The 18,765-nt window shown below is 41.3% G+C and overlaps 2 protein-coding genes across 2 annotated transcripts in view; one reads left to right on the plus strand and one right to left on the minus strand.

Annotated features, from left to right (window-relative positions):
* The window catches only part of GSAP (gamma-secretase activating protein), a 79,630-nt gene extending 63,616 nt beyond the window's left edge, over positions 1-16,014 (plus strand). Inside the window, exons 23-31 of the mRNA XM_008149728.3 lie at positions 905-966; positions 4,056-4,151; positions 6,098-6,168; positions 6,670-6,764; positions 11,966-12,085; positions 12,963-13,024; positions 14,542-14,643; positions 14,814-14,913; positions 15,309-16,014. Coding sequence (XP_008147950.2) covers positions 905-966; positions 4,056-4,151; positions 6,098-6,168; positions 6,670-6,764; positions 11,966-12,085; positions 12,963-13,024; positions 14,542-14,643; positions 14,814-14,913; positions 15,309-15,400 — 800 coding nt within the window. The 3' untranslated portion in view covers positions 15,401-16,014. The remainder of the gene's footprint in view (positions 1-904; positions 967-4,055; positions 4,152-6,097; positions 6,169-6,669; positions 6,765-11,965; positions 12,086-12,962; positions 13,025-14,541; positions 14,644-14,813; positions 14,914-15,308) is intronic.
* Positions 16,015-17,935: 1,921 nt separating this feature from the next.
* CCDC146 (coiled-coil domain containing 146) overlaps positions 17,936-18,765 on the minus strand; it is a 108,538-nt gene continuing 107,708 nt past the window's right edge. The window contains exon 19 of the mRNA XM_028158445.2: positions 17,936-18,454. Within this exon, the coding sequence (XP_028014246.1) occupies positions 18,254-18,454 (201 nt within the window). The 3' untranslated portion in view covers positions 17,936-18,253. The remainder of the gene's footprint in view (positions 18,455-18,765) is intronic.

Genomic DNA, 18,765 nt, shown 5'->3' on the forward strand with positions numbered 1-18,765 from the left:
AAGGATGACATCACTGCCAGAAAGGGAACACTCGTGTGAAATCCAGGGCAGCTGGGCTCAAGTCCTGCATTGTTTCATCTTAATCATGAAGGTCATGTGGGATCCATGTAGGATTTCTCCTGAGATGTCAAGAAGCATTCATGCCTCCCGCAGGGAGTCTTCAGCCCAGGGATCAGCAGCATTCAGTCCTCCTGACGGGCGCTGTGCCTCAGGCTCTGGGTCAGGAAGAGCAGGGCAGAGGTGCCCAGGTGCCCTCAGAGGAGTATTAGGGCAGATCTTCCAATGAGACTGCTCGCCTGCTCCCCCTCTCAGTCTTGCTGGTGAAGTGCTAGTCACGGTGGAGAAAGTGCCATTGGATTTGACCTTCCCATATCACTTTTCCATCTTGATCTAGTTGCTTTCAGTCTGATAACTTATACCCATTAGTATTACTGCCACAGTAATTGGTCCCCTCAGCTTAGTAATTCCCGAAGACACTGAACTATGGGAGGCCAGAAAGAAGGGAGTCATGTGATCCTTCCAACAAGTCCCTGTCCCTGTGTTTGTGTCCCCCTTAGGGTTTAGAGAGGTTACTCGGTCTCCCATAAAGCAGTTCTTAGACAGTGGTGAGGTTTTGTGTTGAAGAGAAATCAAAGCCAGCACCTGTTGCTGTTGGGAGATCCTTCCTTCCTCCCCTCCTTTGTTCTCTCCTGGGTCTCGACCTGAATCTGCTGCTCAGAGCTCTCTTGCAGTCACCTGAGTGAGAAGTTCAGCTTGCAGGTGTAGGTCACACTAACCTAGTGAACATTTTTTATTTTATCAGGGACCTGTCATGTTTTCCCAATGACTAAGAGAGGGGAAACCCAGGCGGATTCCATTTTTCCCAGCCCATTTCCTGCTTGACAATTGCTCTGTTTCATTTCAGAGCCAAGAGTGACCCCCCTCTTGCAGGAGGAAGACAGCCACCAGAGGCTGCTTGTGGGGCTGGTGAGTGGTCTGTGGGACCCTGAGGGGGCAGCAAACCATGGGCTCCAAGAAGGGAGGAAAGCGCTAGATTGTACGTCTCATCCTGAAGTTGTTTTTCATTCTTTCAACACAGAATTGTGTCCAGCCACTGTACGCCCTGTGTGTTCAGTGGTAAGGAACACATATATGATTTCTGTCCTCTTGGAATTATAGTCTAGTGGGGGAGACACACAATTAGTCAATTATCCCAATAAATATATAATTACAAAACATCATAAGGAAATGTACATGAAGGGTTTTTTAAAATGAGGAAAAAGCAGTATCTCTGTGGCATTTGTATTTCTGGTTTAAAATAAAACAGACTAAAGTATTCTTTCTCAAGAAATCCTACTACTAGGAAGACCAAACAAATATAACGCAAAATAAATTAACTAAAGATCAGAATTGGTAAATAACTCCAAAATCTTTAAAAGACTGATTAGAGACATCAGGAAAGTCTAATAAAATGTTTTTAATACTGTGCAAGCTTAGGAATGGGATAATCTACTTCTAGAAATGGCAAGTTAAAACATATGAGAACAGTATGTATAAATACATGTTCACACACTTCAAAATTCTAGTTAAACAAAGTATCCTTGACAAATAGCCCAGAAGAAATAGAAGACCTGAAAGCACAATAACTGTAAAATAATTAGAAAAACATGCCAAAGATTATCTCCTAAAAGGCTGCACAGTTATTTAATCAGCTTGTTCTTTCAAACTTTTGAGGATCAGGTAATTCTCATGGTATGTAAATTATTTTCGAAAAAAGATGGGAAGCGTCTTAATCACTTTAAAAAGCCAGCATAACCTTAAAACCAAAACTGACAATGAATAATCTAATACTAATAGTCAACATCCTTCTTAATGGAATGTTGGGGCATTTCTATTAAAATCAGAAATAAGTTAAGGATCATTGCAATTTTCACTAAAATTTTACATGGTTCTGGAAATTCGAGCCAATGCAATAAGAAACAAAAGTAAAAGAAGATGCTAAGACTGTCTAATACTACAAACAAATAAAATAAACAACTGGGAAAATGAAAAATAAGGAACAAGTTAGTAGGCTGGTGATTCTATACTTATTTTTAAAAAATCAGGATTAACTAGTTAGAAATAATAATGAAAAACAATATCCCATTTACAAGTTATTAGCATCTAGGTTAATACTTATTAGCATCTAGATTAATAACATAAAAGCAAAAAGCCAATAAGATTTCCCTGCCAGTGACTAAATGACTCAGTCGATACAGTAAAGAGGTGTACGACTGTCATTACTAGATATCTGACTGTGTTGTTGGTCTACATGGACAGCAACAATATGGTGCTTGTACAAAATATTAGAATACACTCTAATTAGAATCTTTAGTATAATATGTGATTAGAATCTTTAGTGTATGATATGTATAAAAGTCAATGTGGAAAGAAATAATTTTTTTTAAATATATTTTATTGATTTTTTACAGAGAGGAAGAGAGAGGGATAGAGAGTTAGAAACATCGATGATAGAGAAACATCGATTAGCTGCCTCCTGCACAACCCCTACTGGGGATGTGCCCGCAACCAAGGTACATGCCCTTGACCGGAATCGAACCCGGGACCCTTCAGTCCGCAGGCCGACGCTCTATCCACTGAGCCAAACCGGTTTCGGCGAAAGAAATAATTTTTAAAAAATTAGTAAATGGTTATCTATTTGTAAAAGAAAATTAAGTCAGATTCATCCTATCCCAAATACCACCACTTTATACCATAAAACAGCAATTTTCAACCTTTTTCATCTCAGGGCACACATAAACTAATTACTAAAATTCTGCAAAAAGATAGTATAATTTTGATTCATTCACACTGGAGTCTATTGTGTTGGCTGTTGTCATTTTTTATTTGATAATCGAAGGGAAAATTCAGGTATTACATGTTTTAAAATTGGTTGTGGCACACCAGTTGAAAATCACTGCCATAAACCAATAGAAATATCAGATAGATAAAGGAGTAGAATATACATTATTTAACTATATGAAAGAATTTGAATAAAATAAGTGGATAGTTGAATAGTTTTGAAATAAAGAAGGCCCTTTAGTGTGTTATTGAATATAGACATATAGGAAAAGATAGATCGAAAATTTAAACAGAAAAACAAAAGGCAAATGATAAATTTGGAAAAAATGTTTGTGATATTTGTGATAAATGATTAACATTTGGTGTATAAGTAAAGTTTATAGGTCAATACAAGAACAATACATCAGCCCAGCCAGTGTAGCTCAGTGGTTGAGCGACGACCTATGAATCAGGAGGTCACGGTCAGGGCACATGCCTGGGTTGCAGGCTTGATCCCCAGTGTGGGCATGCAGGAGGCAGTCAATCAATGATTCTCTCTCCCTTACTCTCTGAAATCAATAAAAATATATTTAAAAAAAAAAGAGCAACACATGAGAAGGGAAATGAATAAAGGCTGTGATGAATGATTTTTCAAAAGTAAATTTAGGCCAAAAATCTCAAGTCACGTGAAGGGAAAAAAAAGAATTGTTTACCATTGCTATATTCAAATGACAAATAGAATAAGTGTGTTTGCTTGCTTGTTTTTTATTGCCTATCAAATTAACAACAATTTAAAAACCATACCAGCAAAGCTCAGGGTACAGGGAGTTGGACAGCCTCATCCAATGCAGTTGAGAATTAGTGTAACCACAATGGAAGGCATTTTGGTGATTTCTCCACAAACCTTAAGTGTGTGACCCAATAAATTCCATTTCTAGGAATTTAGTCTGACAAAATAACATGATAAACAACTTTTGTTTGAGAATTCATTGGAGAATTCTCACCAGGGCCTGGAGCTTGACTCTCAGCCTCTCCCTGGGCTTTGGGTGAATCAGAAATAGTTCCTCTTGAAAACATTGGTGCCCTGGATTTGTGCTCATCAGGGGAAGATTGAGGATTATGCATTTCTGCTGGTGGGATCTTCAGACCCAATATTTTCATATTGATAAGGAATATTAATAAATGGATCCAACTCAAACCAGTTGCCGGTGTGAGTGGGTGGGTTGTGATTTATCTAATTTATATCCTGTTTTCAGATGGTGTCTGAACTAAAAGACCATCTTTTGAGACACCTACAGGGTGTGGAAAAGAAGAAAATTGAACAGATGGTTCTGGACTACAGTTCAAAACTGGTTGGTTTTGCTTTCTGTTTTCCATCCCTCAAAGCCCAGGTATATAATTCCTAGTATGATTTGAAAATTAGGTTTTTGGAGGTCTCCCATTCGCAAACCAGTATATTTGGTGCTATAGATTGAGGAAGGGGAAAAAAAACCGTCAAAACAAAGAGAACTTGGTTTATTGCACGCCCTTCAAATAGTGATTGTATGCTCAGAAAGCCTAAACCGGTGATGAGTTTAGCATGGTTGCCTAATGTCCATATCTCATCTTGGCATTTTATTAAACAGTAGGTAATGATTTCTGTTTATGCAAACATGAGAGAACTTGAAGTTCAATTCTTAATTAGCTCCAACAGCCCAATTAGGCCAGATTCCAGTTAGTTGTAGAAACACTACCACATTCGAATCTGCTGAGGAGATTGGCAGCTCATCTACCAGATAGCCGCTTACTGAAACTGTGTAATCCAAACGAATGCCAGTTCATGTGTAAATAGAAGTGATGTTGTAAGACTGAATTCTAAAGCTGTAGTGGGTCCTTTTATAAAGCATATGGAGTTGAAGCCTGACCCTGTTTAGAACCTAGAAATAACATGCCAGAAAAAATTTTAAAGTACATGGAAAGAGAAAGAACACTCTATTTTTCCAAGTTTGGGTAAGACCATGATGCAAATGAGCCAGTGTGCAAATATGTACTTTTGCATTGAACTCTGGAAGATGAAATTTATTAGCTAGGACCCTCGTTTAATTTCATGTTTTATTTTTAAAGTTTCTGCCTTTATTGTAATCATGAGTGTCTGTTTTAAAAAGAATATCTTTGAATTTAATAGTTTTTAGTATATTAGGGAAGGTTGGTATTCTCGTATACTGATATTTATAATCAGAGCATTGAAACGTTCTTAAATAGCTCACCCTTGAAGTGGAACTATACTGAGGGGCTGGCTTTTATCGATGTGTTAGTGATCTTCCCCATGTTGATATTAACTTGCTTTCTTAGTCTTTTAACTAATGCCATTCGACTATTTAAACATCTGCCTATCACCTTTACTTCTGTTGACTTTAGATTTCACCTTCCAAAGTATTAAGAGTTTTTGTTTAAATGTCATTCTTCCCCATCGTTAACCTCATCAAAGTTCTAACACTAGTTTGTGTGAACCACTCCTAGAACACAATCGGACCCGAAATGGTACAGATGTAGCCTCAGAAAAGTCAGTGCCCCTGACTTCCCGCCTCAGCAGTTACCGATTGAAGCCAAATCTGCCTGCCCCGGCCTATTGGCCAACAGCCACATCTCCCAGGCCCCTCTCAGGAGGGTGGCTCAATAGCCTTTCTCAAACAAATTCCAGAAGTTTCTGCCGAACCTGGATATATTACATGCATTATCTTACCTGATTTCAGCCCAAGAGAAACTTGAGAATCTATATCATTGAGCATAAATGGTGTCTGTGCCTGTAGGGAGACCCTATCCTTTGCCCACACCTGCAATGCTTGGATTCATGGCTGATAACTGCTTAGTGGAAGCTATACTAGTGTTGACACACTAGTAAAATGTTGGAACCTGGGGACTTGAAACCAGTCTTACTCCACAGCCCATGCTATTCAGTATCGCCTTTCTCCTCACTGCCAGTGGTTGGCTGAGGCCTAGAGCAGACCCAGTTGCACTTGACCTTCACTGATGGACAGGGCCTGTAATTGAGGGCCTGTTGGCCAGGCTGGGGGAGCTCAGCTGGGGCACGGCCCGCACAGACAGAGGGTGCTCTGTTGGACTCTGGGGTGCATTTTCAGTCTTTCCATTTGGGATTCCAGTGCCTCAGAGCTGACCTCAGAAAGGCTGGTTCTGTGTCTGGGAACAGCCGGAGTGCCAGCTGCCCCGAACGTGCCTGTCAGAGCTGGGAAGCATAGCTGTGGGGCCCCTGGGCATGGGTGGGATGAGCTGAGGTTGACAGATGGTCTTTCCCCTCCAGCTGGACCTCATTTGCCAAATACTGGAAACCAGTTGGAGGAAACATAATCTTCATCGCTGGGTTCTCCACTTGTACGCAAGTATTTCTCATTCTTTTGTCATGGTGTGCAAAGAGCCAAGACAACTCTGATCGCTGCCTGTTTCAGCAAAGCCTTTTTGGAACTTACCAGTTGAAAGCAATCCTCACCAGTCCTGACACCATCTATCTATCTTAGTTCTGTGCTCAGCGTTTAAAGTTATGCCCCTGTTATTTCACTCATCCCCTTTCTTGGCATATGGTTGATGCGGTGGTGGTGGCGGGGGGGGGGGGGGGCGCGGAGGGCGTGCACACATGAGTTAAGTACTACCAAGAAGGGGAATTGAAGTTAACATAATTAATTATGTGCCAACTCCTTGGTTAGATTCTAGGCATTAGGCTGGTGGTCACCACCATCTTTTTGAAGCTTTCTACAGGGGAGCCTTTCCCGATTTGTATGGATCCCATCTGTCTAGGTACTCAGAGCTGCTGCTTAGACAAATGGAGTTTCAGAGATGAGCTTCTTGGCTGACATGCTGCTTTGGTCTTTCCCCCAGCAATAGGCGGGCTAGTGCTGCTGAATCTGCAGTCTTCCACATCATGACCAGGATTTTGGAAGCTACTAACAGTTTGTTTTTACCTCTGCCTCCTGGTAAGTCTTGGCTCTTTTATCCTTTTTATAATAGATTTGTTCTTTCTTCTTCACATGGTCCCTAGATGAGGGCACATTATGAGTGTAAGGATGAGACCTGCTGTGTCTGAGAAATTGTGTGTCTGGTGTCACTGTGAGAGATGGGCCTGAGGTTGGTCTCTGCTCACCAGATCTCCCCCAATTATTAAACTATGCTGTAGTTTGTCACTAACTTTAGGGAGCATCACTGGGTCCCCATGTAACTTTCTAGGATACTTTGAACCAGTGGAGCTGATTCAGGGAGATCTTTCTCTGATGTCCGTAGCCTAGTTTATCTGATCAAGAAAGTTAACACAGAAGGAAGTGGGTCTGGCTGGGTGTCAAAATTGAACTGATTCTTATGTGCTTGGAGGCTGTACTTTACATTTCCATGGCTATTTTTTTAATAACTGGCAATTTTTACTTCTTAATCCCTTAACCTTTTCCACCTATCCCATTGACCCCCGTCCCATCTGGCAGCCATCAGTTTGCTCTCTGTATCTATGAGCTTATTTCTGTTTTGTTTGTTTGCTTATTTTGTTTTTCAGATTCCACATATAAGTGAAATCATTTGTCTTTCTCTGCCTGACTAATTTCACTTAGCATAATACATTCTAGTTCTATCCACGTTGCTGCAAATGGCAAAAATTCATTCCTTTTTATGGCTGAGTAATATCCCATTGTTTTTATCTTCTTTATCCATTCCTATTATCTTTTTTATCCATTCCTCTATTGATGGACACTTAGGCTGCTTCTATATCATGGCTATTGTAAATAATGCTGCAATGAACATGGGGCCACATATGTCTTTTCAAATTAGTGTTTTGGGTTTCTTCAAATAAATACCCAGAAGTGGAATTTCTGGGTCATATGTTAGATCTATTTTTAAATTTTTTGAGGAACCTCCATACTGGTTTCCACAGTGGCTGCACAAATTTATAATCCCACCAACAGTGCACAAGGGTTTCCTTTTCTCCACATTCTCGCCAACACTTGTTGTTTGTTGGTTTATTGATAATATGTCAGCCAGTTTAATTTATTCATATACAGCTATCCATTCACCCATCATTAATTAATTCCTTTATTCATTCATCTTCAGCCAACATGTATATAGTGCCTATAGTACTTTGTTCCAAGTACTTTACATAAATTAGCACATTTAATTTTCATAACAATCCTGAGTAGTAGGAGCTTAAATTGAACCACATTAAATATTTGACCAACACAAATGGCACTTTCATATGGTTTCACTTAATATTATTCCCATTTAAAGATGGTGACGTTGAGGCACAGAAAATTTAAGAGCAACTTGCCTGAAGTCACACAGCTATTAGGCAACAGAGCAAGTATTGAAATCCAGGCAATCTGGCTCCAAATTCTGGGCTTTTAATGACTGTTCTGTTGCTACCTTTTGAATTTTATATTCCAGTTGAATTAGTTGATGCTCAAACTTTGGCTATTTATGGGCCCAGAAAATCCCTATAGCAGGTCTGAACTTACCTGGATCTGTGATATATCTGATATGGTGTGGAATCCTTTATGCTTTCTCTATCCATACACCTTATCTTATTAGGTCTGCATGGAGTGGAGGTACTAAGCGGGTTTCTTTTGAGTTTGTAGGAATCTGAAAATGGCCTTGTATGAGGAGAAGGGATGGTTTTAAATTATTCCAATGGAATATGAATTGTGAGGAGCCCTCTAGAAAGAGTGAAGGGATTTCATGGCTTCCTGGCTTAAATTCTTAATTATTATGATTAACACAAAAGACTTGGTAGAGGGATGAATGGACACTTTCACATTTGTTCACCCTGGTGTTCAAGCTCCTTTTGTAAATAAATGAACTTGACTTCCTGGGGGCAATATTATTCCTGGGAGATCGTAAAAATCCACTTTCTGCAGAACATTGCATTCTTTCACAGGGATGGATAAGGAGGGAAAACAGGAAAATGTTATTCGTAGTGACTGAGAATTATTTTGAGTAGACTTAACAGCGTGTGCCCATGGGTCAAGTAAGGAAGAGCAGTTTCTATCCTTTTTCTATCTTTTATTTTTTTTTTAATATATTTTATTGATTTTTTACAGAGAGGAAGAGGGAGGGGATAGAGAGTTAGAAACATCAATGAGAGAGAAACATCGATCAGCTGCCTCTTACACACCCCCTACTGGGGATGTGCCCGCAACCAAGGTACATGCCCTTGACCGGAATCGAACCTGGGACCTTTCAGTCCGCAGGCCGACGCTCTATCCACTGAGCCAAACCAGTTTCGGCCCTTTTTCTATCTTTTAAAAATATATTTTTTATTGATTTCTGACAGGAAGGGAGAGGGAGAGATAGAAACATCAATGATGGGAGAGAATCATTGATGGGCTGCCTCCTGCATGCCCCCTACTGGGGATCGAGCCCACAACCTGGGCATGTGCCCAGATTGGGAATTGAACTATGACCTCCTGGTTAATAGGTCAATGCTCAGCCACTGAGCCACATCGGCCAGGCATATCCTTTCTCTCTTAAATGTTTTTTTTCCCTCATGTGACATAGAAATGGAAGTGAAGTGACACTGAATCATGTGTGTGTACAGACATGTGTGTAAATACAGGGTATGTGTCAGTGTGCATGCTTTCCAGGCCTCCTAGAGTAGAGGAAACTGAGTTTTATGTGTCAGAAACATGTAACCTGAATTGGTTAAAGAAGAAAAAGAATGAGGTCCACAAAAAGGAAGTCATGGTTTAGAGCTGGAGCATTTGCTGTTTAAAGGGGACCTGTGTTCGTTCCCCTTGCTGGCCAGAGGAGGCCAGGACCCCTGGAGGATGAGGACAAGAGCTGGCTGGAAAAGCTCTTTTTTGGAACCAATGCCTGCTTTTAGCCAGTTTTTCCTGTCGCCAGAGCTGACATGCAGAGAGGAGGCCAAGAATGGACTGTTGAACTTGGGCCTGTGCCATAGGGATAGAGGATGAAGGGTCATCAGGGATATTTAGGACATGGACACAGGGCTGGAGAGGAATTTTAAGTCCAGAAAACCTATAGAACTTATAAACTTTTATTCAGAAATAATTTCATAACTTTTTTTTCAATCTTGGGAAGAATGTCCAAACTGATTAGAAGAATCTCATGTTGTTAATTAGCTAGTAAAATTATGATTTTCTCTTTTGGATTCAGGGGAGCTAGTGGACTCATCCATTGCTAGCCCAGTAACATCTGTTTGTGGGCAGAGCCTGCATTTTATCTGACCCTTGATGTTGCCAGGACTCGGGACTTGAGTTCCTTACTGCTCATGATTCATGTGCTGAGAGAGAGAGAGAGAGAGAGAGAGAGAGAGAGAGAGAGAGAGAGAGAGAGAGAGAGAGAGAATTCCATGATTTATCTGAATCCAAGTCCCTGCGCTTTGGGTATCATTTCTTTGTCATGTCAGCTCCCAGGACTAGGTGAGGATTCTTTGTCATTTGCTGCTCACTTCCAATCAGTTTCCAAGCCTCTCCCATCCTTGCCCTCATTACCTCCTGCCCAGGTTCATGCAATTGCCTCCAGACAGGTCTTCATACCCCTTGTAGCAAACTCTTACTCTACCTCCTTTTTGCCATTTTAATATTCCAAAAGTAAAGCTCAATCCTCTTGCCATGCTGCTTAAAAACTTTCAGTGTCTCCCCCAAGTCTACTAAATATTAAATTCCTTCCTGCCATGCAGCATTCAACCCGTCACATTTACTCAGAGCACCCTGCACTTTTCTTTCATAGACCTGGTCACGTTAAACAATAGATATTGATTTTTTTGGTAATTATTTGATTTTCTCTCTCCCCCTCAGACTGGAAGGTGGAGGGGAGCAGTTTTGCTCATTGGTGTACACTCAGCCCCTTGCCTGGTATACGGAAGGGATTTGTTAAGTCAACCTTTCCAACCTCACCTCCTGTCATTCCTGTCCTCCACCTGATTCCAACTCAGCCGGATCACTTAATGTTTTCTGAACATGCCCCATACTTTCTTACCTTTGGGCTCCTGTTCTTATTGTTCTATTAACACAGCTACCAATGATGGGGGCTGGATTATGTTACAGTAAAAGCCTAGGTCAATGTCCCACAGCCTGTGTGCAAATTTCAACTCCGCCACTTACTATTTACATGATCCGGGGCAAGTTTCCCAGCTCCCGTGAATCTCGGCTTCTCCACGTAAAGCTGTTCCCACTCCATGGGGCTGCGTGAGGACCAAGTAAGCCAGTGGGTAGGTGGAAGGCCTCACTACACGTTTGGTATTAGCCACTGTTGTTATCCCATTGGTGCTCCTTAGACCAGCTCTGGCTCTCAGGGCAGCCCTGCGAGAAAGGTCGTGGTGGTTCCATGGGAAGGACGCAGAAACGGAGACTCATAGGGGCTAGTAAGCAGCTTGGCAGCCTCAGTCTGCTCACACAAACATGGCTTTTTCTGCTGTCTCCACCCTGTGTCCTCCTGCCTCATTTCCACCCCCAGGAATCACATTGACCCTTCACAGCTCCCCTCATCCGCCACTTTTCCAAGAGGGCTTGTCTGATTCTTTCCTGGTCTGATGTCTTCTTCTCCCAGGGGTGCTATTTTTATCATTTATTGTGAATAGTGCACTTAGCGCTCTAGGTTTCTGCAAGTTTGGGGAGCCTTCCCCATGAGACTCAGGTTTTGGAGAGCCTTCCTCTCTATTGGCTTCCTATAGATTTACTATCTGACCATATTGTTTTAATTCTTCTTTTATCATAAATAATTTAGTCCAAGTAGATCCCAAAGGCATACCTGGAGATCAAGCATATAAGCTGGCTCCTTCTGGGTCAGGTTCTTTTCCTCTTTAGCAAAATGCTCCCTATCCGTCAGCCTTTAGCTGGGCATGTGGAGTCTGAAGGTCTCCTGTTAACTGTTCTCTTGTGCTATCTTACCGTAGCATTGCCAACTGCTAAACTGTAAAACCATTTCTCATCGAGCAGTCTTGCACACTTTTCCTCTTTTTTTGCTTAGGAATGGACACAGGTGAAGGTAATACAGACTTGTTGGGAACATATATGCCCAGCACAAAGCTTAGTCTTGGTAGTGCGTAGCCTTGTCTTCAAGCAGCATTTAGTGGACTCGAGGCGCCAAGCACTGAGCTAAGTGCTTTCTGAACACCGTTGTTTTCATTCTGTCTGAGATGCTGGCTGACCGTTTTGCCCTCCCGCATCTCTCACCCTAGGTTTTCACACTCTGCACACGATCCTCGGCGTCCACTGTCTCCCTTTGCATAACCTGCTGCATTACATTGATAGCGGGGTGCTGCTTCTCACAGAAACGGCTGTCACAAGGCTCATGCAAGGTAAGAGGCCCCGAGGCTCTGCGTTTCCCGGAGCGCTGGTTCCTGTCCGAGCACCTCCAGGCCTGGCGCCCAGGTTGTGCCACCTGTGTGGCCAGGGCCCAGCAGCAATCGGAAGGGCCCCCCGTTTACATTAATGCTTTGCATTCAATCTTGAAATTCTTGATATTGAACAAGGGGCTCCTCACTTTTTATTTTTTTGCATTGGGCACCATAAATTATGCAGCTGGCCCTTCTGAGTGCAGTTCATTTCCTGGAACCATCCTTTGGGCTAATTTAAAGTGTCTTCGCCCTTCAGGAGACCCCACATGACTTCTCAGTCCACACACAGCTATTCGACTCCTTTACTGGACACGAGGGCACTTGAGGACAGGAGCCTGTGAGGGCGTGTTTCTTAAGAAGTCACGAAATGGCTTCCTTTCAGCCGATTAACACTGTCATTGCAAAGCTGGGCTTGACATGCAAGAAAAATCAATGAGAAATGCAGTGCTTGTATGATTTTGAACTTGAAATATGGTCTATAGTATAATCGCTCTCACTCAACTGATTCAGTCGTGGTATTTTATAGATGGGCTTTGTTAATACGTGTTGAAGTATTTCCCATTCCTCAAGGTACCTTCTGTTTTCAGTTAGTCAATAAAATGGTTTTCTGACTAGCAGCCTGCTGCAGAACCATGTCCCGTGATATATAGAAACAGTCTCCTTTAAACAACCCTTTTGTTCAGACAGACACAACCTAACATTTTCAAAGCACGGTTAGACTTAGCTTAACTCAAGGTTGGGAGATGCGTTATCAGGCTGAACCGTTGAAGTACTAGTAGCCCGTTCAGATATTTAAGTGGGGAGTTCTGGTTTGTTTGCCACTCTGACTTTCTCGTAGATCTGGACAACACAGAGAAAAATGAGAAACTGAAGTTCAGCATCATCGTGCGGCTTCCTCCGGTAACCCTGAGTTCTGTTTTATGTTCTCCCTGAGCCTTGGCTTGAACCTCTTTTAAGTCCTTCATGCCAAAGGAGCATTTACTTGATCTGGGCTGAAGTCAATTGCATTGTCTCGCTTTTCAGCTCTTTCCAAGAAATCCCATCCATCCCCACCCTCGGCCGCTGTCCTCGGGGCCTGGAGGCCCTCGCGCCTCTGGCTCTGCTCTGCCTTGGCACGGCCCACCGAACACACGTAGCCACTCTCTTCTCTTAGGAAACCGCTCTAATATTTACATCTGGGAGTCAGGGGAGGGAGAGGGGAAACATGTGCTTTTGGCTTTTTAACTGATAAGAAATTTAAATACAGGTGAGGTCAGGAGGTCCTGGAACTGAATTTCCTCTTACTGCGTTTTCCACCAGGGCTGGAAAACATTCCTGGGTGGAAGGAAGAACGAGAAACATGAGGGAAAGCGTTATATAGACACTCCTTGTTTTTGTGGGGGAATAGTAGCTCTTGGATTTAAAAATACTCTGAAAATATGAAATTCCACAGCAAGGTCTTCAGAGCCTCGACTCTGAGAACTCCTGACCCTGAGCGCCAGGGCCAGCCCTGCGTGCTGTTTACATACCTTGAGCACTTGCATCTCTGGCACGATCCTCCCACGAAGGGGTGTCGTTGCCTTTCTGGACCTAATCGGCTTGCTTTGTAACACCCTCTCCCTTGCAGGCTTACTGAAGCGAAGGCGAGAATAGAAAACAAAGCATGTTTTCCATGGCTGGATGTCTCAGGGGATTTCTCCGAACATTTATTTTGGTCTCTAAATTAGATTTTTTTTTTTTCGGGGCGGGGCCTCATACTCTCAGGGAATTAAATTTTCTGGGCAAGACATTGGCAGAGAATATGCCTATAACCTTTCGTTTCCTATCAAAACATCGCTTGGAGTTTGCGTGCAGGACCCCAGCTTTGAACTCCATTTCAGAAAAAAGAGTTTGGCATCATCAGTGTATAAACTGCTTTCTCAGGGTTGCATTTAAGGGAGTATTTACTAAAAATTCAGAAGCATATCTCCAAGGAAATGGCCTTTTTCCAAAGGTCGTTAAGCATAAAGGGGCTTTTAGACTAACTGGTTATTTTGGAATAATATTTTTAAAATTATGAATAGATATAAGGTACATTTACTTAAGATAGTGTGAGCTATAGTCTCCTCTATATGTTTTTCCATCCTTTTATTTTTATAATTGACTTTATTTTCTTTAGAGTAGTTTAGGGTTCACAGCAAAATTGGGTGGAAGGTATAGAGATTTTCCATACTCTCCCCACCCCCACACATGCATGGCCTGCCCCCACTCATCAACATCCCCACAGAATGCCCATTTGTTACAATTACTGAACGTACATCACAACCATCCGAAGTCCACAGTCAGCATTAGGGTTCACTCTTGGTGGCGTTCGTTCTATGAATTTGGCCATCGTTATAGTGTCATACTTTCACTGCCCTAAAAATCCTCCTTGACCTGTTTTTCAATTTGCATCATAGCTTATTGGTCAGAAGATCTGCCGACTTTGGGACCATCCTATGAGTTCTAACATTATTTCCCGGAACCATGTCAAGCGGTTGCTTCAGAACCATAAGAAGCAGGTGAGCCAGTGTGAGAACACGCCCCACTCAATGTTTTTTGGGTCCTGTTTGCCCATTTCCGCCTACCTACACGGACTGCAATTGTAGTTATTACCACTTTTTTTTTTTTTTTTTAAAGTCTGTGCTGGTTTTGGATAATCAACTAACACCAGAAGTGGTTTCCTTTTCAGCCTCAGCGTTCTATGATTGACAAGTCGTCATTCAGTGTGGAATTTCTGCCTCTGAACTATCTCATTGAAACACTGACAGAGATAGAGTCCTCCAATCAAGGTAATTCACTCCTCTGGTCTGAGCGTTTTCCCTTGACACATCACTCAGTCCCTGTTTACTCCCCTGTACCTTTTTCTTTCCAAAATACCCCTTACTTATAAGTAAGTCCTTATTGCTGTTGGTTTTAACGAGCAATACACAACTCACCTGGAGTAAATTACCAAAGGAATGATTACCTCTGAAGTTTTAAAAGGGTTTAAGATGTTAAAAACCCATTGGGTTGATGCACATGGCCTTTCCTGGTTCTGAGGTTTAATAAGTTTTAACAACCCATTCTCACAACAATGCGTTTTACCAAAATATAAAATAATTGTGATTTCAAAGAGCCGTGGGCACAGCATTATAAATGCCATATGGTTTCATAGTAACTCTTCCCTCTTTCTCTCTCTTTCCAGATCTGGATGCTTTTATAGGACATGACAACGTGGATGCAAAATTTGTGGAGGAAGCAGCTCTGAAACACACCACAATGCTTTTAGGCTTATAAGAAAGAAAATGTAATGGTGTCAGCTTCCAAGTTTTACTCTTGCTCATTAGCTCGACTTCTATGGAGAATTCTGTAGCAATATTTGAAATTGGTTACCCAAATCAGAATGCATTGTTGAGCCATCTGAATTTCAGTTTGGTACTTGTTCAGAATGAAGTCAACTGCTGTCCCTCACCCCAGTTTTGGACAGCGGATGCAGCCACGTGTGGGGAAATGACAGCCAGCCCCGGAGGCAGGCAGTGGCCTGGAGGGTGCTCTTCCTAGTGGCTACCTAGGCCAGAAGCTGGTTTCTGCCGCGCTCTGAAATGGAAGATGCTTTAAAAATGTAGGGACTGAAGTGTCGTTGAAAATAACGTATGGCAAGTGGAAAAATTAAATGTTGCATAAAAACTGTATTTGTAAAGAGGATAGATTTTTAAAAAACACCTGAATTTGGACTAAGTCAAATCTGCTATTTCCAGTATAGAAAAATTTGTAACATACAGCAATTTGTACATATAATCTATTCAGAGTAAGATTTATCTTTTTGTGATGGTTCAGATGGAACTGTGTTTAATATGTTTAAGCTTTTTTATATTTATAAAAGTTTGATTTAGAAATAACTTACCATTAAAAAATGAAACCAAAAAACACTGAAAGTTTTGGCCTGACTCTTGTCATTTCTACAAAGACTTTATAGTCCAGCCAGGAATCATGAGTCTATGAACATGTTCCCCGAAAGTCCCCCATGACATCTAACTAGTTCTCCCACTTTCCCCTGACCCCACCACCCTTCCCCCCTCCCTGACCCCGTCTACAGTGACTTAATTCTGACCCATATATACAGTTGCTGCCTGGGGTCAGCCCATGACCCTTTGCTTATTTCTTTTCACATTATTTCCCTCAGGGAACTTGTGAAATTTTAACCTTTTGCACTTGGATGTCAACTGTGACTCGACACGGTTAGCATCGGTAGCAGGAATGGAGAAAAAGCAAGCGAGTGCAAAGGGTTAATCATCATAAATATCACTAGCTGGTATAATAATTCAAGATCTTTTCTAAAATGATCATTGTATTTTAAAAATTGTCCTGTCTACAGAATTCCCCTTTTTGGACACTGAGGCTCAAAATCTTGGAGCCGTATGAGCCAGGCAGTGCTGATCTTTTTCTCTTTGTAAGGTCATTATTTTTCATTCCTTACCCTTTTCTTTTCACACTGGGCTTGTGTCGGTCGCTTTCTAAGGTCTAATTCAACTGACTTATATTTGAGATAAACATTAGCTCGATCCTATCATACTCCTTCAGTAACTTGCCATTCATTATAGGATACAATTCACATTTAAAATCACAGGGTAAAATGGAACTGTGTTTAATATGTTTAACTCTCCCTAATCCACTTATGCAGTTCCCCAATATGCACATTCTGTTCCAGCCAGCCCCGTTCCCTGGGCCTGGAGCACAACTTTTGTCTTTTTACTTCAAAGCCTTGCTCAGGCTATTTCCCCCACCTGGGATCCCCTCTTCACCTACTAAAATCTTCTCTGTAAGAAGTTCCCTCTGACTGTGGCCTCTGGTCATTCCAGCACACAGTGCCACCGTTCCCCTCTCAACCGGTAACACACATTGTAATATTTAAGTATCCATTCCTTTGCGATTTAAATTTTTTCCCCATTCCTATGTTGTTAAGCTTCCAATGCGTATTTTTTTGAATCCCCAATGCAATTGCTAATTCCTACAATACAGGACCTGTGTTTATGCATTTCTTTGTGTTAAACACACAATTTATATGGTTACTTATGGGTACTCCCAAGGAATTGCCTTTCAATAACTTACAAAGCAATTGGGTTAGATTCAGAGAGACTGAGAATGACATTAAATTTCCCTCCAATCTGGCAGGATCAGGGCTTGGAACAGATTTTGTTTGATTTAGCACAATAAAGGAATGTGGTATTTCTCACGCCCAGAGTTGTGAACTAAAATTCATAACTGATATCAGTATGAAATAAAGATAGACTGAGCATATAAATGAATATAAAATCACAGGTTTGAAATCTTGTGTATATTCATACATACGAACATATAAAAACAATTAGGAATATACTTGGCTGAAATGCAATGAAATTAGATTAATAAAATCAGGGGAACTGGTCTCATTTTCAACTCTTTCACATGCCAAGTTATAAATATTTCCATTGAAATTTTGAAAAATCTGGTATCAAAACATAAAATAATCATGAGTTTATTTGCATCCAACATTTTGATAAATCTCAATGTATAAGAAAGATAAATTAGGGCACAATTATTTTTGTAGTGAAAGGAGTATTCACTTGTAAAAAGAATCATCATAACATTATTTTGAAAATAATAAGCTTCCCTCCTGCTTTTTACTCAATTTAGATTTAACAACATTAACTTTAAATGCAACCATTTACTTAACAAAGTCAGTTAAGTCTCTGTGCTACTTTATCATTCTATCTTTTTCTTTAAAGTCAGTATATCAAACGGTATTTCCTTTTTGTCTTTAATAAATAAGGACCACTCAGCTAATTTCTGTGCTTCATTGAAAATTATTTTTATTGAATTTTTATAGCACCTGGCCTACTATATATATCTGAAAGGCTTCAATATATAGAGTGAAAAAGAAAGAAATGAACAATGCAAATATATGCTTTGACATAATTGTAGAACAATTCTATGTCCTACTCAACATCATGTAAAATATAATAGTTGGTGAGTATAAAAGGAAACTGTTGGTTAATTGTGGCTGTTGTATTTGCCTGTAATTTCACGCTATTGTGCTGACATTTTCCAGCTGTGGATATGACGAAGCTTGGCTGAAGTGTCTCCTTGAGGAGCCTGAATTGGTTTACATATTCAGATTTTAATTGGCTTTATAACAGGCTTCTTGATGTGCCTCATATTGGCCCCTGGTTCACTGGGCTTAAACGGAGCCAAAGCACCATATGGTTTCGGCAAGGGAAGAGTGGCTTCTGCCTCTGGGATGTAGGCAGTCGGACGCAGCTCTGCAGTCGTGAGAACACCATTGGGCAGCTGGCGTTGTGTGTCCAAGAACTGCTGCAAAGAATGAAGTTTCCTTTTCAGTTTTCTGCAAACTCTGGGGAAGCCACTTCACCCCAGGGCTTGTCAGACACAGTTGGGTCTGAGTTGTAGGCTGTGCTAGTTGGCATTCCCCCAAAGGATAGGAGGGTATGAGGGTGAAGTCACCACACACACACACACACACACACACACACACACACACACACACTCACACTCACACACTCACAAACTCATGCACATGTTGCACCTCGCGGGAATGACCCATGTTTCTCAAGCATCACGCTGTTCATGGGGCTTATGGTTTATCATAAACTGGTTGGTGGGTT

The sequence above is a fragment of the Eptesicus fuscus genome, chromosome 14 (genome assembly GCF_027574615.1).
Source record: "Eptesicus fuscus isolate TK198812 chromosome 14, DD_ASM_mEF_20220401, whole genome shotgun sequence".
NCBI lineage: Eukaryota > Metazoa > Chordata > Mammalia > Chiroptera > Vespertilionidae > Eptesicus > Eptesicus fuscus.